Below are 20,717 nucleotides of genomic sequence, written 5' to 3'. Positions count from 1 at the left end.
ACCAAATGAGAGGACAGGGACAGAAGGAAAAAAAGATAAATACTTACAGCTAAATCATTGGACTTGTCTGTGAAAAAAAGAAAAGAAAAAAAAAAAGTGAAATTAGTTTTTTTTGTAGCGTGACTGCCGGGCTAGGTAGAGGCTGACGGCCTCCTCCTTAGGAACCTGTTCGAAGGATTTGGCGATGGGGGCGGGTGCATCGGAGGACAAATTGGCACTAACCTCTCGAAGAGCTGCAGGTGATTATGTGTAGCTTTCCCGAAGGGCCTTCATCAATGATGTTGCATAACCTGTAGACATAATAATAATAATAATGCTGTATAAAGATCATTGCCACTGTCATTCAAACTACAGTACACAAAAAAAAAAAGAGCATTCAAAATGGTATATATTGGTTTTAAATTATCTCACTTGTGGTGGGGGTCACAAGTGTAAGGTGGCTCCTCATCAAACAAGTCCTCCTCATCCTCCTCATGCATCGGCTCTTCGGGCGCCCATGATAATTCACTGATGACAGAGGCATTATCATCTTCATCTGTCTGTTCTGGACTAGCGAGGGGAGTGGAGGTTTGTGGGCTAAATGACGTCTGTGTGCCCACACTGACCATCTTGGGCTTCAGGTTAACCTGCACAGCTGTGGAGAGGCAGTAAACATACCCAGACATGTGACAATTATGGCAAATCTAAGCGGCTATGTTTTGGTGTAGGCTATGTATTAATTTAATCAATGTGTATGGAAATGTCCTGCTTGCATAGATACTGGCAATGTTTTAGACAGAATATCTACCCCTTAAAATACCCAAGATTTATCGTGAGACCATCGGGGGGGCTTCAGATAACACTGTGTCTCAGCGTCAGAAGTGGAGGAGGGCAAGGGCTGATCCCCAGTATCGACACTCTCCACAGTGTCTACACTGTCCACGGTCTCCTGCTGTGAGACGTCTGTCAACATCTTGCGAAAACAAATATAAAAAAAGGGTCAGCGAAATGCAAGGGTGTAGTGGTGAAATAAGAGGTGGGTACACTATGAATACTTAGATCAGTGATTAGCAACCAAGGGTACACAAGCACATTGCAGGGGTACATGGAAACATTTAATCATTTATTTTCAACTTGGAAGTACTAAGAATTATTTACTTATCATCTTTGAAATGCCAAGACGATAAGTAAATATTCCCAGTCATTGCATAAGTTCATCAATAAATTGGGACGTGTGTGCTACAACTAGTTTCCCAGTGGAAACAATAACCTATGGCACAGCTGTACCAAAATCAAAACTGTGAGTGGGTGAGAAAAAGGCTAAGAGGGTACACAAGAGAAAAAACTTAGATTACAGTACAGTGGACCCTGATATGCGCTACTCAATGTTTTAAAAAATACATAAAAGACATTCAGAACATATTTGATGATGTTGAAGGTTACTGTTAAATGTTTACACCAATACTAGTGGTAATAGATGTCTAGAGTACATGTGGTGCATAAACTCTATGAGGTAGTGAATTTACTGAGAGGTAGCTAAACTCTGAAGTGAGAAGTGGATAAACTGTTTCTGACATTTCAGCGGTGGGTAAACTGCGTTTACTTGCGTTTAGTCTCCACTACAGCCCTGGCGACACGGTCACGGTCAAATATATGTGAAAGAGAACCGTAGCAGACTAACACAAAACGCAAACACACTATTGTGAAAGCCGCTTGATGATCATCACCACTGATCCAAACACTAGCCATGAAGCTTTCATGACGATATGGACATTTACTACAGGGCAATTTGGTTTTGGCTCATATTCGTGAATCACGAAATATGCTCTTCTAACGTCTGAGTGATCTTGTTTGTAGTGGAGGCTGTGTCAAAGGGAACATACACACAGAGCTAGCTAACACGCAACTTGTAAACATTAACGTTAGCATGATGCTTACCGTGGCAATAGCTCGCTTGTGGCAGACGGTGGTGTCTCTTGACCTCGGGACAGGGCAAGCAGAGAGGTTTGGATTCACAGACGGCACGGCGGTAGGAATTTTCTCATTCTTTAAACCAAGTGCGACCATCTTGGCGTCCCCTGAGTGGTAATCCTCCTCGTTGAAATGCGCGCTGCATATTCTCGAGTAGGCGGTGACAGAGCTAGCTGAAAAATCTGCCCGCCTAATCTTGACAAATTGCACCCAGCTTCGGAAGATCCCTTTGTCCTTAGGGAAACAATGGACCCTATGTCCAGTTTTGCTGGAGTTCTTGCACCCGGCACAAACACAGCGATACACCATTTTATCTATTTATTATCTACTCTTTCTCTAAGCTATCTGTTATGCTATGCTATCTCTCACTATCTATCTATTTTATGTTATGTTATTCTATCTATCTATCTATCTATCTATCTGTCTGTCTGTCTATCTATCTCTATATCTGTCTATTTACTTATATATCTGACACTGTCACTCTTTCACTAGCTGCTACTCTCACTACTCGTCTCACTCTCTCTCAATGGCGGGCTTTCGTCTGCTAGCTAGTGCCTCATGTGACGTCATGGAATGCATGCGGGAGAAATAAGCAGTGTTGGGAAGGTTACTTTGGAAATGTAATAGGTTACAGATTACAAGTTACCCTGTTTAAAATGTAATAGTAGTGTAACTTTTTCAATTACTTTATTAAAGTAATGTAACTAATTACTTTTGAGTACTTTTTGATTACTTTTCTAAATTTGTGAAAATTAAAGAATAATAAATAAAAGCATATACATCAACTTAAATACAGTTATCTAATAAGCATGTGACGTATTCTGTGTGATAAACTCCTAAACATTGGTGTTTTTTTAAACTGCTGTCTCTTTGTATATGATGATAGTTTTCTCAAAATAAGTAAAATGCACATTAAGTGACACAGAGCAGTTCTAGAAATGATGTTTATGTGCTCGTGTACTCCTATATTGAGGCGGCAGGGGTTGAAAACACTGCGAGCTTCAGTAGGCCTATGTGTAGTAAATGAAGCCATGTCTTTGCCATTAATTTACAGGAGGGGCGGACTGGGAAAAAAATTCAGACTGGAAAATTCTAACTCATACAAACAAATTCATGGACAAAACTATTTTTTTGTATGGACCTGACATAAAAAAAGGTTTAAATCTTTAATTTGGGGACATGCAAAATAATTAAAAGTTCTCTCCTGAACTGCACCTTCACTTCCATTTTTCTCTTCAGTCTCTTTATTTTGCCCTGTTATCCATCTCTCTCGTAATACTCAAGATTGAACAAAACTATACTTTACAATACAATACTCTACAATACTACAATATCTTTATAGAAAAATCCTAATACTGTACACGAGTCATGTTTTTCCCTTACAAAAATTAACCATGCTTTTATTAGCCTATATAAAAGTAAAATAACCTTGTTTTGTTTTTGTTTTTTTGCAAATGGATTTGTATTTATTTTTAAATAAATACATTTGTAAACTAATTTTACATTTTTGGTTACCACATTTAAACAATAGTAACCATTTTCTCTGGATTTATAGTTAAATATTAAAACGTTAATTTTCGTAAGGGTTGTGTTGTTGTCTGTCCGTAACTCCCCCTAAACCTATAATAAAATCGGACTTTTTTTCAGATAAATTCCTACTGTAACATTACAACTGATAATAATGATGTCCTTTATATAGTATTTTGAGTGATGACTGATGAGCAACGTGCTGCTGCTTGATTAAATAAATAAAAAAAACAAAGACAAAAAAGCATCTTTACAGATGAAACTGACCTGAAACCCTGAACAGGAGTTCTGCTTCTCTGCTCCAGCTGTGCGCTTCCACAGTACACTCTACTCTCTCTCTCTCTCTCTCTCTCTCTCTCTCTCTCTCTCTCTCTCTCTCTCTCTCTCTCTCTCTCTCTGTATCTCTCTCTCTCTCTCTCTCGCATTGATTACTCTGAGTCTGATCCAAACCGTTTGGCGGAGGCGCGGAGAGCGCGCGAGTCATGACTAACACTTCATGACTTATTAGAGATTTAATTATCAAATGGCGGATTCGCAAATGATCGCTTTAGTACATTCGGCAGGCAATTAATAATGATATTAAATAGTGGGTCAAAATCGGCTACCAGGCCACCGGGAATTGTCCCGGTTCTCCCGGTGTCCAGTCCGCGCCTGATTTCCACAGACACGCAGAATGTGCAAGTCATATAGCTATTGCATTTTTGGGGCTTTATATTCACAGACACTAGTTGATGATATGTTTTGATTCAACTGTACTGACCTACTTTTGATTTAGTCATCCAAAATGTGGCATATTCCGTCCGCGTTAGGCATTTAGTTTTTATGACTGGATTCTACGAACCAGACTGTATTTCCGCATCCCGGAAATTATTAGGGCGGTATGTCTCAGAATAGTCAGTGCAATTTGGGAAAGAAATCAGTTAAATCTGTATGTGGATGTGTGTAAATATTCAAATGTAATCCCCTTTGTAATCGTTAAAAATTTCATAAGTAACTGTAATCTAATTACTCATTTTTTCGTAGTAACTGTAACTAATTACAGTTACAATAATTTTGTAATTAAATTACGTAACGCCGTTACATGTAACTAGTTACTCCCCAACACTGGAAATAAGAATCATCGCTAACCGCTAAAATATCACCTACTTTTCCTTATTATATTTCTTTTTTGTAATACTTTACAACATCAAATACAATGGATAACTGTTTAAATGTTTATTACCAACTAGAAAAGTGTAAAAAAAAAAAAAAAAAAAAAACCTGCACCATGGCCTTTAAGCATGGTATGGATAAAAGAACAAATTAGACAGTAGATATTAATGACAAAATCAGCACAATAATATACAAACACCATGTTCTGTTCTGTTTTGTTCTATTGTCTGTTCCATTAAAAAACTGAATTCTAGAGCTGAATTTGTGTTCTGTTAATATATTATATAGGCAACTGCATCCATTAGATATTTATTAAGTAATATTAAGACATAGATGGCAGAATGAGATGCTCTCTTTCCCCCATGGCGCAGTGAGCAGCATCTGCATGTATGACAGAATCGCACACTGAAGTTCAATGGCTCACTGGTGTGACTGAGTCGCTTTCATCGGCGAAACGAGAGCCCTGCCTCCGTGACTCCGCGAGCGGGCGCGCGCGCGCGCATTTGAGTGCGAGAGGAGAGGGAGACGAGATTAGGAGTGGAGAACAGAACGGAGAGCATTCATGCACACAAGCTTTAAATTGCCTTCAACAGACACACTGAATGCCAAACTACTATGCAAAATGCGATGCTGGAACGAAAAGGGAGAGAAATGCCCTTAGCTGTCGTTTCAGCTATACTAATAATAATATAGTACGCGCCCTTTATAAAAGTAAGTGATATCGCACAAAAGCAGGGAAACGGAACTAGAGAGAGCAGCGGCGAACTATGCACTGATGATGATTTCTGCCAGAAAAACTCCGGAGAAGAGTCGCTACCACCTGCATTTTCTGGTGTGGCATAACAAACACCGGCAGCTGGAGAAAGAGCTCTCAGCTCGCGAGCAGGTAAGATGCTTTCCTTCCCGCGTGACAGTCTCGCGACGGAGGATGCTGTGAGGAGCGGGCCGTGCGTTTGTCTGAGGAAAAATATTTGGGTACTTCATTCGGTTTGTAATCTGTGATGAAAGGGCGAAAAGTGATTCGGCATCGTCTCCTGGTTCATTAAAAACACGTCTGTTCAGTTAATTGCTTATTTAGGCTTGCTGATATGTTTACAACAAGCAGAAATGCGTGTCAAAAAACCCTCACACCCTGGCTGCGTCTTCAAACCTAGTGAGTTGCCTAGCTAGTCCGCATTTTGGGGCGTATATCGTCCGAACGCGTAAAAATAGTCTTTTTAGGGATCTCACTAGGTTTCGACAGAGTCTCTGTTCTCCAAACCTGCTCATGTTACACGTCTGGCGGAAACATGTTCGCAAATGCAGTTTTATTTCGATCTGAGATGGTGTAAAACACAGAGGCTGCAGAATAAAGTGGCATTTTATACAAAGGCTGTGGGTGAATGATTCTTACAGATCAGCCTACGTTCACCACTCACAGTTCCTGAGGATATGGTGTGTGAGGAGAGGGTGTGTTTGTCTTTCTTATCAGCCTTCTTTAAAATAATTATTAATGCAGTACATTATTCCACGAATCAGTGTGGAATTAGACTGTAATTAATTAAATTGTGAGATTACTGTGCAGAACTATATGTAGGCCAGAGACAATGAATGGGTGATTTGAATCAATGGGAAGGAAATGAATAAATTAAAAAAATGCAAATATATACACACCGAGCAAACAGACAGATTACAACTTTGACAGGTTTAGTTATGTTTTATTCAGCTCCACAAAGCATAAATTCAACTGATTTGATTATATTCCATTCATATTATAAGGAACACATTGCAGCCTATAATTTAAAAAACCTGTTCTGTTTTATAATCTGTTTAATAGAATATAATTATATTCTAGAAAATATATTCTGTTTGTAAACCAGTTCATATTTGATCATCATATATTATCATATTTTATGATAGAGATGTAGAATCATTAACAAAACTCCATTTGATTTGATTTTAGCCTGATATCTATTGAGTAATGTCATGACACAGATGGCAGCATGAGATGCTCTCTTTCTCCCATGGCGCAGTGAGCAACATCAGCAGCTGACAAAATCACAGATTACACACTGAAGTTCAGTAGCTCATACAGGTTGATCTGTCATGGAAGAAGACTGGTTCTTTATGATCAGTCTTCAAAAGAATTATTGAAGTCAGCATGAAATGGAAATTCACCCTATTTATTTTCTAAATGCATGTTACTGTACTTATTGTGAACAATTATTCCATGCATATGTTTAATTGTTCTTTTTTTTTACTTTGTAGTTTTTAATCAAGATGCCATAACTCTGTCATCCTAGTGAAACAGCAGACTTTTCTCTGATGATATGCCAAAGTTCTCCAATCATTAAAGTCTGCGAAAAACCACCCATTTCTTACAAGCTCATATTCAGTACTGCCTCTATCTAATCAACAAACAATGGATAGAAGCAAATCCCGCTCTACACATATATATTTTTTTCGATAATCCATTTTACTCAAATGTATATCAGAATACAGAAGAAAAGATCAGTTGCTACTTCCATTACATCACAATTTTAATGCAACATTACATTTACAGGTTCATAGAAATTGTCAAAACCAGTGTGACATCAGTGTATTCTTTTTTTTTAAATTATGGAGAAAGAAACCAGCAGACACATCATAAAAAAACAGCATTAGAGGTGGAAAAACCAAGAAAAAAATGTGACTTATTGAAACATTGCTCTTTAATTTAATCCCGATTTGATGTAAATATTTCATACTATACAATAGATTCATTAAATATACTGTACACAGTTTGTTGTTGACACATGTCAGGCTACTTATATTATAAAGTTAAAGAGCTACATCATAACGGAAGAACCCAAGATGAAAACCTGATTGCATTTTTCTGTAACAAACAGACATTTATGTCAGAAGACTAACTGAGGCGAATCAAATGCCCACTTCAGGTAACATCTGTGTGCTCTAGTTTACTATTCTGATTTAACTCTCTGCTTTATGAGGAAATTATTTCAACTTATTTGAGCGAAGTCTTCCATCTCAGTTACAGCAGCCATTCATGATTCCATCTTTCCAAACCCCAAACAAACTGTAACTCATTCCAAAACCAGCGATCTTGTTCCTTTGCCGGGTTTTATTGCTCAGGCTGATGGTAATAATTCAGACCCCTAACCCTCTCGATGATCACTGGGATATAAAGCACTTCCAATTTAGTTGATTTACAGGCTACTGACAGCATAGCCACGTTTGGCACAGTAGGGTGTCGCTCGATGAGTCAAACCGGGTCCCTCCAGGGACAGCACAAGGCGCAAAGGTAGGTCAATGCTGTCTCAATCGTTTCTCTCCTATGAATGAGGCACGTAGCCACCCTGACAAGGGGAAAAGTTGCTGCACCAGCACACGGGATTATGAGATAGATGTTAGGTGTCAGTGAAAGAACAATGGGGGGAAACTTAAGCTATTAGGACAGAGGAGAGCAAGGGACGTGAATAGCAAAGAGATCGGGTGCTGGTGGAGGAGGAAGAGGAGGGGTAAAGAAATTGCCAAAGGGAAAAGAAGCTCAATTTGCAGTTTGCCTTGACAGTGCCATAAAACAGTCACGGGGGGAGGAAGTGGACAGATGACAGCTTGGAGGAGAGCGGCAGGAAATTGAGAAAGAGCGAATGGATGGAGTGGGTGATTGAATGAGCAGACCAGAGAAAAGAGCCATTGCCGGCTGATGCATCTACAGAACCAAGTCCAAAAATAAGAGAAATTGTTGAGCAGAATGTGGATTTGTGTTTCTTTGAGTGCAGTCAGCAGTACCTCAGCAAATACGCCACAACACGGCGGCAATTTCTTTACCCACGGCCCTGCATCAGCACATTTGCCGTTGTCCACACATCTGTTCAGTTCTCTCGTTTGATATACTGCCTCTTTTCTTCAACATTCGCCCCTCCTGCTCTCCACCTGTAACCCAACACTAATTGTGACAGAGCGTTGTCACAGGGGACAAGCGTTAGGCGGCTGGGAGGGGGTTGCTGAGATTTAGTTAACTTATGGGAAGCTTTTAACAAACTGACAAGGACAGTGGTAGACAGAGCTCATAAAAAGCCAGCAAATTGGGTTGTTGAACTGAAATTATGGAAATGAAAGGTGCAATTGTATCTAATTTGATTAGAGTTTATGATCTGAATTCACCATTAAAAATAATACATAGCAACACAATCAAACATACTGGTGCACACACATACAAATCTATCAATTGCACATGACCCGAGTAGGCGAGCTGTGCTGCGCTTGCCTACTGGAGAATACTACAAGGCTCCATTTCATAAGGACTACTCATCTCTATGATTTACATAGACGTTTGTTTTTCCAGTAAACATTCCCCTATTCTAATTTGGATATGCAAACGTAACTTCAAACCATACTGTATGAAAACCGTAGGAAGTATAACATCTAGTATGTCAGTATTGTCCTTTTAAAGGGATGGTTCACCCCCACCAAAAAAAAAAAAAGAATTCTGTCAGCATTATCTTTCCCAAAGTCATTTTCATAAGTAAAACTTAAACTATTAAAAATAAATATTATTATTACAAGTATTAGATGGAAAATCTAAATAAAAAAATGAAAATGGGAAACTGAAATTAAATAAATTCATGTTGAGACAATAACAAAAAAAAAGTTTTGGATCCCAATTACTTTCATCGAATGGACAAAAACAGTCAAAATATTCTTCAAGTTTTAATTTAAGAGTAAAGCAAAGGACATCTAATCACCAGGCACAATCAGACTAATTGGATTTCCGGAATGGACTCTAAACTAGCCATACCCAAAACAGTTTTGAATGTGAAATAGAGCTGAATGTCTTTTATACAGTCTTTGTTGTCCCATTGTGACATTCCTACTGTATATTTTTGCACTGACATTTAGTTAAAAAGTAATGGCTGTAGCATTGTGTTTTGATGAAGCTCTGTTGGTTTCTGCCTCCCACACTATGAGTTGGTCGCCTCAGCCCTTATAGCTGAGCCCTGGATGTCGATCTCCAGAATATTAACCACACCGTGGGTGTGTGTCAACCTCCTGTGACACAATAGAGCATAAAAAGTCAAACAAGGGCCCATATTTTTCCCTCTCTCTCTCTTCCTCACAATATGTCTGTCTGCCTAGATTTATTTAAAGAATCTGTACGTTTTTGTTCACCTCTCTCCTGAGCTGCATCCTTGACTATGCAATTCATTCTTCTGCCACATCACAGCCTTTAAGTGCTTCTGTGCGTTAATGTTGTTCTGTCTTCAAATAAAAGCTGATTTCAGTGAATGCTCCGAGGCACACGATTCCATTTATGTGTAAAACAGATTGTGCTTGTGTAAATCTATGGATGTATGCACATTTTTATGCATAAGGACACATAAGAGAGCCTGTGCAAAGTCTTCAGCGGAATCTATCACATACTGCGATATGCACCCCACACACACACATATGATTTTCTCCTGCCTGCCTCCCACATGCACAGTTTGGACTTCCAATGAAAGATTGATGTTGGTTTAAGTAGCTGCCAGAGAACATTAGCCAATGCAGAGTGCAAGAGCAGATGCACCAGCTAGAGATGACTATCAATAATGCAGTCTCCATCAGGCTCACAACTGAGAGAGAGGAAGAAGAGATGGGAGGACAGCTATGTGGAAGAGCATCTATGTGAAAATGTGAGGATGGAACCTAGATGAATGTCACTTTCAATGTGGTGGGGCAGGATTGGTAATTAACATGAATTTGATTTGAGTTAGTGCACTTGTGTCTGATGCAGTGCATGTATGTCAGCAGGAAAGTGTGCTTGCTTGTTACAGTGCTTCCAGAAAGATGCAGTGTAGGTGGGTTAGCAGGAGAACTGTAACGTGTAGGTGTTTCAGGTAGGATTTCTATTATTTTTAATAATCTTGAATGCTGACCCTCACCGCTCAAGAAACCTTACAAAGATTTACCATGGTAACTGTAGTTTCCACCAAAATGTCAAAACCAAATGTTTATTTATTTTAATTTTTTTTCAGTTATATATATATACATGCAAATGTTGATAAATATTGATTAGGGCTTTCAATCGATTAAAAGTTTTAATCTAATTAATCACATCCTTTTTCTGTGATTAATCGCGAATAATCGAACACTTAATGAAATTAATCATATATCATTTATCTTGTTTCAAATGTTTATTTTGTCATAATTTGCTAAATCCAGCAAAGTAAACCAAAAGATTGAAGGGTGATTCTCAAAAATCTATATTTTCTGCTAGCTTTTTTCAAGATAAATTTAGATGTCTTTCCAAAAAAGGACACTTAGAAACTCCAAAAGGAAACCAAAGAAGCAAATGGTATAAGGAGCCCATATAAGCACATATGAAAGAAGAAAAAGTCCACATTTTTTAGTATGCGTACAGTGCAACAGCAAAGAGCTTTTTTACATTTTAGAGAAGCCAAGTTGTGATACCGAACAGGACCATTCCGTATAACTAAACACAGCAACATAAACATGACAACTCAAAACATTATCATAAATGTGTGTGGAAACAACGTGAATGTACGGAAATGTCTGTGGCTGTGCATAAATACAATGTGTGATCAGTGCATCAAAAAAGCACTCACGCATTATTATAACGGACTCATGCGTGCTTACTGTACTACTCTTGTACGCCATCACAATTGTCTTTACCATGATTGCAGTATTCATGCATCAAAACTTTACTTGCGAGACTAGTTATCCAGTCGAAAAAACACAGTCTGATCACAAGCAGAGAAGCAAATTTAGTTAAAGGGTTAGAAAATAAATTGTGCTTCAGTATTTTTGTGTTAATTGTGTTAAATTATTTTAACGCGTTAAGGATTGTAAAATTAATCGCAAGCGTTAACGCATTAACATTGACAGCCCTAATAAAGATATAGTAAAGATATACACGCAATATACTTTTCAAAAGTTTAGCATTTATTTGATAGAAATCTATTGTAACATAAATTTCTTCACTATTTTCTTTAACGATGTGTCTGTTTACACTAAGTGCAAATAGCCTGCCTTGTTATTTACACTAACTTCGCCGACCTACGTGTGATTCGGCTAGTCAACATGAGGTGCAGATAATTGCCACTATTGGCAATAAGTAGTATAAATAGCAGAAAATCCTGCTATTTTAACTAAGTGTAAATAGAATCTATAGCCTAGCTATTTGCACAGTGTAAATAGCATATCACAAAAAAATACTGCTGTTTGCACTTAGTGTAAATAGCATCTATCACTAAGAAAATGTTATTTTCACTTAGTATAAATAGCATCTAATTGCTATTTACTCTTAAATAGCCTAAATAAAACTTAAATAGTAAATAGCCTCAATCTGTTTTTACACTTAGTGCAAATAGACACTGCCTTTTTTTAAGTTAAAGTATGGACTTGTCAGGCACAAAAGGTGAAAATTGTTTTCTGTAAATTAAGTAAAGCTGAAATAAAGTAAAATATCTGATTAAAAAAATTGAAATGTTGCTTTGGCAAAATATAAAAATAGCAATTGCTAATTATTAATAAATAATTAATAAATACTAGAATTTAAATACTAGAATTTATTTTATGGAGTTACTGGAGTGTTGCTATGTGGTCAGCAAGAAAGAACTCCTAAGTGTATTCTGATTCCTAAATATTGCTTGTGTCCCTCCTTCACTTAAAGTCTGCAGGTGTTCATGCCTGTTTTATTGTGCATCCGTTCGCATGAAAATTGCTTGCTTCGAAAAATAGATTGCTTACAAGGTAATAGCACAGGTCCACTCAAAAACAAAAAACAAACAAAAAAAACCCCCAGCTTTGCACCAGCCATTTGCTTACTGATGTAAAACTACAATGAATTAATATTTATTTAATTAATGAATAAAATTGATCAATTTGGTAATCATTTAATATTTTAAAATTCATAAAAAGTTAATTTTAGTTAATCAAACCAACATAAATGAATACTGTAGTAAATTAGCTAAAAAAAAGAGATCTGTATAGTTTAAATTGTCCCTCACCACAGCCGATGTAGGACAAATAATGAGACAAAATTCAAAAGTGTTCAATTTAATTTGTTTCAATGTTTGTTTTGGTGGATGCCTTGGTAAATCTTTGTTATACACATGACAGGATGGTAGTCAACATGTTTGTCTATTTGTATGTGGCTGTGTGATCAGATGAGATAAGGGACTGCTTGTGTTTGTGCTATTGTGTGTGTTGTCTAGCGTGTCTCAGAGGGGTATATATAGCAGCATTTCAGTTCACCAGAAGGCCAGTCTGTAACAACTGATGTTTCCCTAACCCTCCTCCTTTGTTCCGTCCTCCTCTCACAGCTCCTAATCTGTCTTACCGAGTTACACGTTTCTCTCCGTTTCTCCCTGAATCTCTCAGAACCAGTTATTAATCTCATTAAGTCCCTCACTCAGCGGCTCAAGCAAGCACACCTCCTGACAGTTATCTCCTTCTGTCTTTCCCTCTCTGTCAGTCATCTGAGCCATCTCTAGTGTCAGGGTTGATCGGAGATCCCCAGAGGACCGATGCGAGTCTCATCATTCACTTAAAACTGTAGTTTTCCTTCCATCGGCCTGCGTCTCCTATTTGTACTCCTCATCCAGGGTTACCATAGGAACCCCCACCACTCATCCACACCCTTTTTCTCATAGCACTCATCTCACTCTGGGGACCAGGCTGCTGTTTTTCTAGCTAGAGGCCCTCAGGGGCCACCGGGCCTCAGTTGTTGCTGGTGAGTGACATCATGAAGTTGCGCAAGGTTCCGGAAAATTACAGAGCAGGGTGTCGGACACACTGGAGTTTTCTTTAACAATAACAATAACATGAGTGTGATTTATTCTGTGGCATGATACACATATACACAATCAGGGCTCAACAATAAGGATGCCCCACTGGCCCGGGACCAGTGTTTTTTAGGTCAGCTGACAGAGCTGTCAGTTGTCCTATTAGGGCCAGAGCTATACCTATATGATTTAGCCTACAGCTGTAATTGTAAATCCTGTTTGTAAAGAAGTCTAAAAGCCAATTTCTATTTGTTTTTTTTTTAATCACATTCAAAATTTAAGTTTTTATTTACATAATATATCTGTGTGTGCTGTGTGTAATACTTATTATGTTTATATAAACACACACTCATACAGTATATATTTTAAAAATATTTACATATATATTTGTATATTGATAAAATATATATTATATATAGGCTATATTTAATATATAAACTTAACATTTTTCTTAAATATATACATGGATGTGTGTGTATCTATATATACATAATAAATATTCACAATACACACACATATACTATGTAAATAAAAACTTTTATTTTGGTCTTGATTAATCGTTTGACAGCACATACAGTATATATATATATATATATATATATATATATATATATATATATATATATATATATATATATATATATATATATATATATATATATATATATATATATATTACAGAAGTTGTAATAACAAGAAAACTCTTGTTATGTGAAGATCACGAGAAAACAAGAAGGAAAACAAATAATAATCCATGGCTAGGACTTCCGTACGAAATAAATAAAAGTACAATTAAAATTAAAAGTGAAAATATAAAAATGAAAGCTAATTCAAATTATAATAAATATATAACATATAATAAAAACTATGAGTATGTAAATAATACTGAAATAACGTTGATATATTATTATATTATTTTACATATAAATCACAAATTTAAATATTCTGAAGAAATATACAAATTACAGCTTTGTGTATTTTGAAGAAATGAATGTGTATTCTTATGAAATTCTACAGTTATGCCTAGGTGTTGCCATGTGGTTACCAGGGTGCACTGGGTGGATTTTAGCGTGTTGCAAGGCAGTATCAAGCAGGGTTTCTTTTATTGGTCAAAGTTAAAAGAGCCCACCCTCAAATATCTTTAAAAATTCTAGGCTCAAGATATGGCTCTGTGTGATTTTTTTAAATCTATTTTATTACTGAGCAGGGGAAAATCCCAAATCTGAATCTGAAATCTGAAGTTAGCTGAGCTACGTGCTTAAGTTTAATACTTAAAATAATTTAGGGGTTTAATCATGAGCAACTGTAGTTGCATACTAGCAACAGCTATGAATTAAAGGTGCTCTAAGCGATGCCGGGAGTCGTAACTTCTTGTTGACGTTCAAATTGTTGTCAAACAAAACGGAGGCTAGCTAGACCCTCCCTCCTCCTCATCTGTGCACTAATCCCCCAAACCCCACCCCCAAATCTTTCTTGTCGATTATTGGCTGGAACAGTTTGTTATGTTCTGTGGTGCGGGTGAGCCCAGTTTGTTTTTCTTGTTGTTTGTGGAGCCTGTGGTGTCTAGAGAGACCCCGTTTTTTTACAGTGTGTTCAGGGGACAAGCAGCTAGTGGATAGTGAGGAGATGTTTGCTGGATGTGACAAAAAAAGTTTTGGCCTAAAAAATGTGTGACATCACTTAGAGCACCTTTAATAATGCACTATACGGGTAGGCATGGAAAAGAAAACACAAGAACTCACACATGCACCTTGACCGAAGTGTAAATAAATGCACCAAGTTAATCAGTACATTACTGAACTCCAAAGCAGCTCTCGCAGCACAAGTTAATCCCCTGGGTAATAATATGTTTCCATTAGCACACAGCCAATCAAAATGCTTCATTAAAAACTGCAAACATGGCTCACATACAAGTCTCTAAATAAAGCTGTCCTGACTCTCATTTCTGCTCCACATACACGATTCAACATGCACCATCTGTCATGACCTTGCTTTCGGAGGGTACGCTTATAAATATGACCAACACGACCACGGCCGGCCAACTCATCAAATAATGATTAATGGGTCATCCTGCATCTATTAACATAAGCATATTTACTGAAATGTGTGGTAGTGCGTGGAGGTGAACAGAATGATTGTGTTTGCGTTTGGATGACAGTGAGCGATGATATTATTATAAATGATCCTCCCATTAAGGAGAATCATAAACTCTTTTGAAACTCTCAAGACTGTCAGTGACACAGTGGACTGGCTTAAAGGGGCCGAGAGACTGAGAGAGATCACTCGGATAAGAAGCTGAAGGAACAGTATGGCACACTGCTTCTTTTCACAAGAACAGAATCAGTGTTCTTAGCGCAGATCTCAGTTTGAGTGTGGAAGTATTTCTCACCGTGGCTGTCGGGTGTCATGCGAGCGCGCTCTGTGTCATGTTCGGGTGTGATGCCTTAATTATCGCCTGTCACTTCTCTTTTCCATCACACTCTTTCACTTCTGCCTTCTTTTCCTTTTACCTGTGATTCCTTCCGCATAGCAGGTGGTCAGAATTATTCCTGTTCTTTCAAGATTCTCATATACTGCAAGATTATCATATACTTGAAAATATTCTCATATCTCCAAATTCTTCATGACTTTCTTTTTCAGTGGAACACAAACTAAGATATTTTGAAAGCAAATGGGGTCCAAAACAGCATTGGACCCCACTGAATTTAACTGTGTAGACAAAGACACAGAGACATTCTTCTAAATATATTCTTTTATGTTCCACAAAGGAAATTCATACAACATGAAGGTGAGAAAATAATAACATTATTGTAATTTTTTGTTGAACTTTACTTTAAAAACCTTATTTTTTAAATCTGATCTGCATGTCTTTCCCTTTCCAGTTGTTTGGAATAGCATATTATTCATTCATTGTTTCATAATTGATGAACTCTGCAGCATCAACACTGTTATTAAACTGAATTGAATCAACACTGACTTAAAAGTGTAATAACAACACTATTGGCTTCTGTAGAGTTTCATATAGCTGAATTAAGCTCATTTCATGATTTGATGAACTTTGCCCTATTATTGAACTGAACTGAATCAACACCAAACTGACTTTGTGCTAAATAATACACTATTATTATGAACTGAATTCTTTTAACATTCATTCATTCAACACACTGTTAATGAACCAAATTGAATCAACACTGAACTAAAATAAGCTGAGAAAGACCTCATTGTCTTGCAGTTGGATTCTTTTCACAACTGAAAATGTTATTTTCTTGCTTATTACTGTGAAGAATAATGTATTGAATAAAGTGCTATATAAATAAATATTACTTAATTTGACTACATTTAGCCATATATTGCAACAAAATGGTAATACATCAGAATCAAAAGTGTCAGGATCTGACACATACCTTTAAAGAAACAAACATGACACCACCAATTAAAATAATACAGTAAACAGTAAACAAGTGAGGTGGTCACTTGCATAATTTATTCATGTTGGGTTGCATGCTGGGAATCTAGTATCCAGCACTACTGAAGTTACAACTTTAATGAGGCACAGCGATGAAAATGAAATAATGGGGAAAAATGTAAAATAAATAAATACAAATAAAATAAATGTATATATAAACTGTTCTTAACTGAACTTCCAAACATTGATTAACAGAATGGCAGAAAATAATAATTTGAGGTCATAGAGGTGGAATGTAATGGGACACAATTCAGGTGTTTTTCAAACCTGCTTTTGAACACAAAAGTTCAGCATCTGTGGAGAACATGCTACTACTAGGCCACAGCTCTGACAGATCTCGGATATAGGGCACAAACAGAAATTTGTTTGTGAAATATTTTACTGCATGAAGTTCTTAATAAAACAAATCTCTCTCTGTCTTACAGGTTGATTTAGAAGTGTTGGACCCACGGGGTCGGACTCCTTTGCACCTTGCCGTGACACTGGGCCATTTAGATTGCGCCCGTCTGTTAGTCCAGCATGGAGCCGATGTCAGCAGAGAAAACAGAAATGGCTGGACAGGTAATACAGCAAAAAAGCCTTTGCATTTTGGGAAGGGATGCAGTAGTTCTGGCCAATATGATAATCTGTTAATTATTAACTGATAGTCATTAACTGATTAACTGATATTTAAATTTTGAGGTCGGTACGATTTGTTTATTTATGCAAAGATCCATTAAATTGTCAAAAGTGACAATGAGAACATTTAAATGTTATTAGGAATCGTAAAGAAATGTTACAATTTCTTTGAATATTGATAATAATAATAATAAATGTTTCTCGAGCAGCAAATCAGCATATTAGAATGATTTCTGAAGGATTATGTGACACTAAAGACTGGAGTTATGATGCTGAAAATTCAGTTTAAAAAAATATATATATAACGTTAACAAAGAAAACCGTTCTTTTAATTGGCAAAAATATTTCAATGTTGACAGTTGATAACTGATAATTGCCTTAATATTACAGTTCTATTATTTTGTCTAAATAAATTCCAAATAAAATTCCAAAAACCAGTCATTTTGCTACACTGGGAAAAAAAAATGATGTAGAAACTTTCACTCAGAAATTGATAGTAAATTTCACAAATTCACAGATTAAACGTGAAATAAAATGCAGAAATAGTATTTTCTCCAATTATATATTTTTATTTACAAATATATTACAGTATACAGGTACATTTCAGCATCCTAACATTATAGTGCATTGTATGAATTTTTTTTTTTCATTTATTCATATTTAGCTCTTTAAGTGAGCATTAGATGACAACAACAAAGCTATTCTAAATGTAAATATATCCGTATCAATCTAACCTTTACCTTCTGTCTCAGTGTTGCAGGAGGCCATCAGCTCACGTAACCCAGAGATGGTGCGTCTGGTGCTGCGTTACCGTGACTACCAGCGCACCACCAAGCGACTGGCGGGGATCCCACGCCTGCTGGAGAGACTCCGACAGGTCAGCCCCAGATGTATCTTAATAAACCCTGAACCTGCTAATGACAAAACAACAAGCCACCAGCTTAACAAACAGCATCTTATCAACCACCTGCCGCCTGCACACCTGAGCCCTTCATTCCAGGAGATTCATGCATACAGATACACAAACAAACCACTGGGTCTACGTCGTTGTTTGTTGTGCGAGAACTCTTTTCCCAGTTTTCTTAAACCCTGGGCACCCCGTAGCTCTTTTCCTTTCATTTATGATGGATGTGTGAGCTCTCTGGTTCTCCCCGTTCCTCATTTCTCAGGGAGTTTTATTATTCATGTGTTTCGCTGCAGAGCGATCCGTCTCGCGCTTTCACACTTCCACTGTACGCTCACAACCTTCTCCGTCCCTTTTGTCTTTCAGGCACAGGACTTTTACGTGGAAATGAAATGGGAGTTTACAAGTTGGGGTAGGTGCCGCAAGTAAACATATGATGGTATCACATTTTCATGTTGCGATAATTGCTGAAGCTTTTATTGTGAAATACGGTATTATTACAATATTGGAAAAAAGTAGCAAAAAGTGTTGTCATAACAGGTTTAATAACTTTTTTTATATAACAAGAAGAACTGGACTTTTAAAATATTTATATATATATTTATATATATTTATATTATATATAAATATATTTAATATATAAATGCATCATATTTGTCCTAAATACACTTCCATTCAAAAGTTTGGGACCATAAGAATTTGTAATGTTTTTTTAATTATGCTCATCGAGGCTGGATTTATTTAAACCAAAAATACAGGAAAAATATTTATATTGTTAAATATTATTATGATGTAAAATAACATTTTTCTGTTTAAATATACATTAAAATCTAATTTATTCCTGTGATCAAAGCTGAATTTTCAGCATCATAACTCCAGTCTTCAGTGTCACATGATCCTTCAGAAATCATTCTGATATGCGGATTTATTATCAGTGCTGGAAACTGTTGTGCTGCTTAATATTTTGAACCCCGTGATCCCTTTTTCAGGATACTTTGATGAATAAAGTGTAAAAAAAAAAAGTATTTATTTCAAATATAAATATTTTCTAACAATACACACTACCTTTCAAAAGTTTGGGGTCAGTTAAATTTTTATCCTTTTTTTTTAATAAATTAAAACTTTTATTCAGCAAGCATGTGTTAAATTGATGAGTAATGGCAAATATTTATATTGGTAGAAAATATTTATATTTTGAATAAATGCTGTTCTTTTTAACTTTTTATTCATCAAAGAATCATGAAAAAAGTATTGCAGTTTCCAAAAAAAAAAAAATATTTGCCAGCACAACTGTTGCCAGCATTGATAATTCTAAGAAAAAAATCAGCATATTAGAATGATTTCTTAAAGATCACGTGACACTTTATACTAGAGTAATGGCTGATGGAAATTCAGCTTTGCATCTTAGAAATAAATTATATTTTAAAGGATATTAAAATAGAAACAATTATTTTATATTGTAATAACATTTTGCAAGATTACGTTATTTTACCCTGTATTTTTTATCAAATAAATGCAACCTTGATGAGCATAAGAGACTTCTTTAAAAAAACATTACAAGTCTTACTGATCCCAAACTTTTGAACGGTAGTGTGTATACATCCATGGGTGTGTAATTATATATACATAATAAATATACACAGTACACACACATACGTATATACTATTTGAACAAAACCTTTATTTTGGATGTTAAGAGTTAGATGTTAAGAGTTTGGATCTTAAGAAGTTACTATTCTTACAGGTGTTAATGTATGTTCAGGTCCATTAAATAGTACATTTACAACTTTTGATCTTATTAACTAAGATTAATAAATGCTATAGAAGAATCTTTCATTGGCAGTTTATGTTAACTAATGAATTAACTAATGTTAAATAATGAAGCCTTAATGTAAAGTGTGACTTAATAATAAAGAATCAAAACATTTTCAAAAAATATAAAGGGCATATTGTAGTGATATAGGTGATATATCATATTACCGAATACTGGCACGTCTAGCCATAAATGGCATGTTTGGACAGTGACTTCCTCTTTCCACATCCTCATGTCCTGCTATTGTTGAACTCTCCTTCTATTTCCAGTTCCTCTCGTGTCTCGTATCTGTCCGAGTGACACATATCGGGTATGGAAGAGTGGCCAGTGTTTGCGGGTGGACACAACGCTAATGGGATTTGAGCAAATGACCTGGCAAAGAGGCAATCGCAGCTTCATATTCAGGGGTCAAGGTGCGTGCAGTGGCTTTTCCCCTGCACTGAACCTCCTTTATTTTTCTCTGCCTGCTGCCTACAAATCAGATTTAGGTTTGATCTCTGCTTTTGTTCTCGATGCCAC

General features: G+C 36.5%; 1 protein-coding gene across 4 annotated transcripts in view; it reads left to right on the top strand.

Annotated features, from left to right (window-relative positions):
• The first annotated feature begins 5,131 nt into the window (after positions 1-5,131).
• Positions 5,132-20,717, top strand: part of ankrd13b (ankyrin repeat domain 13B) — a 31,514-nt gene continuing 15,928 nt past the window's right edge. For 2 of the 4 annotated variants that reach the window (XM_059514255.1, XM_059514257.1), the window contains exons 1-5: positions 5,132-5,515; positions 17,289-17,424; positions 18,234-18,358; positions 18,752-18,797; positions 20,468-20,686. In XM_059514255.1, the coding sequence (XP_059370238.1) occupies positions 5,405-5,515; positions 17,289-17,424; positions 18,234-18,358; positions 18,752-18,797; positions 20,468-20,686 (637 nt within the window). In that variant the 5' untranslated portion in view covers positions 5,132-5,404. The remainder of the gene's footprint in view (positions 5,516-17,288; positions 17,425-18,233; positions 18,359-18,751; positions 18,798-20,467; positions 20,687-20,717) is intronic. The other 2 variants (XM_059514256.1, XM_059514258.1) reach the window with 2 other exon arrangements.

The sequence above is a fragment of the Carassius carassius genome, chromosome 28 (assembly GCF_963082965.1).
Source record: "Carassius carassius chromosome 28, fCarCar2.1, whole genome shotgun sequence".
In the NCBI taxonomy this organism is placed as follows: Eukaryota; Metazoa; Chordata; class Actinopteri; order Cypriniformes; family Cyprinidae; genus Carassius; species Carassius carassius.
Note: the sequence above shows the minus strand (reverse complement) of the source record. Positions and strands in the feature narration are given on the sequence as shown.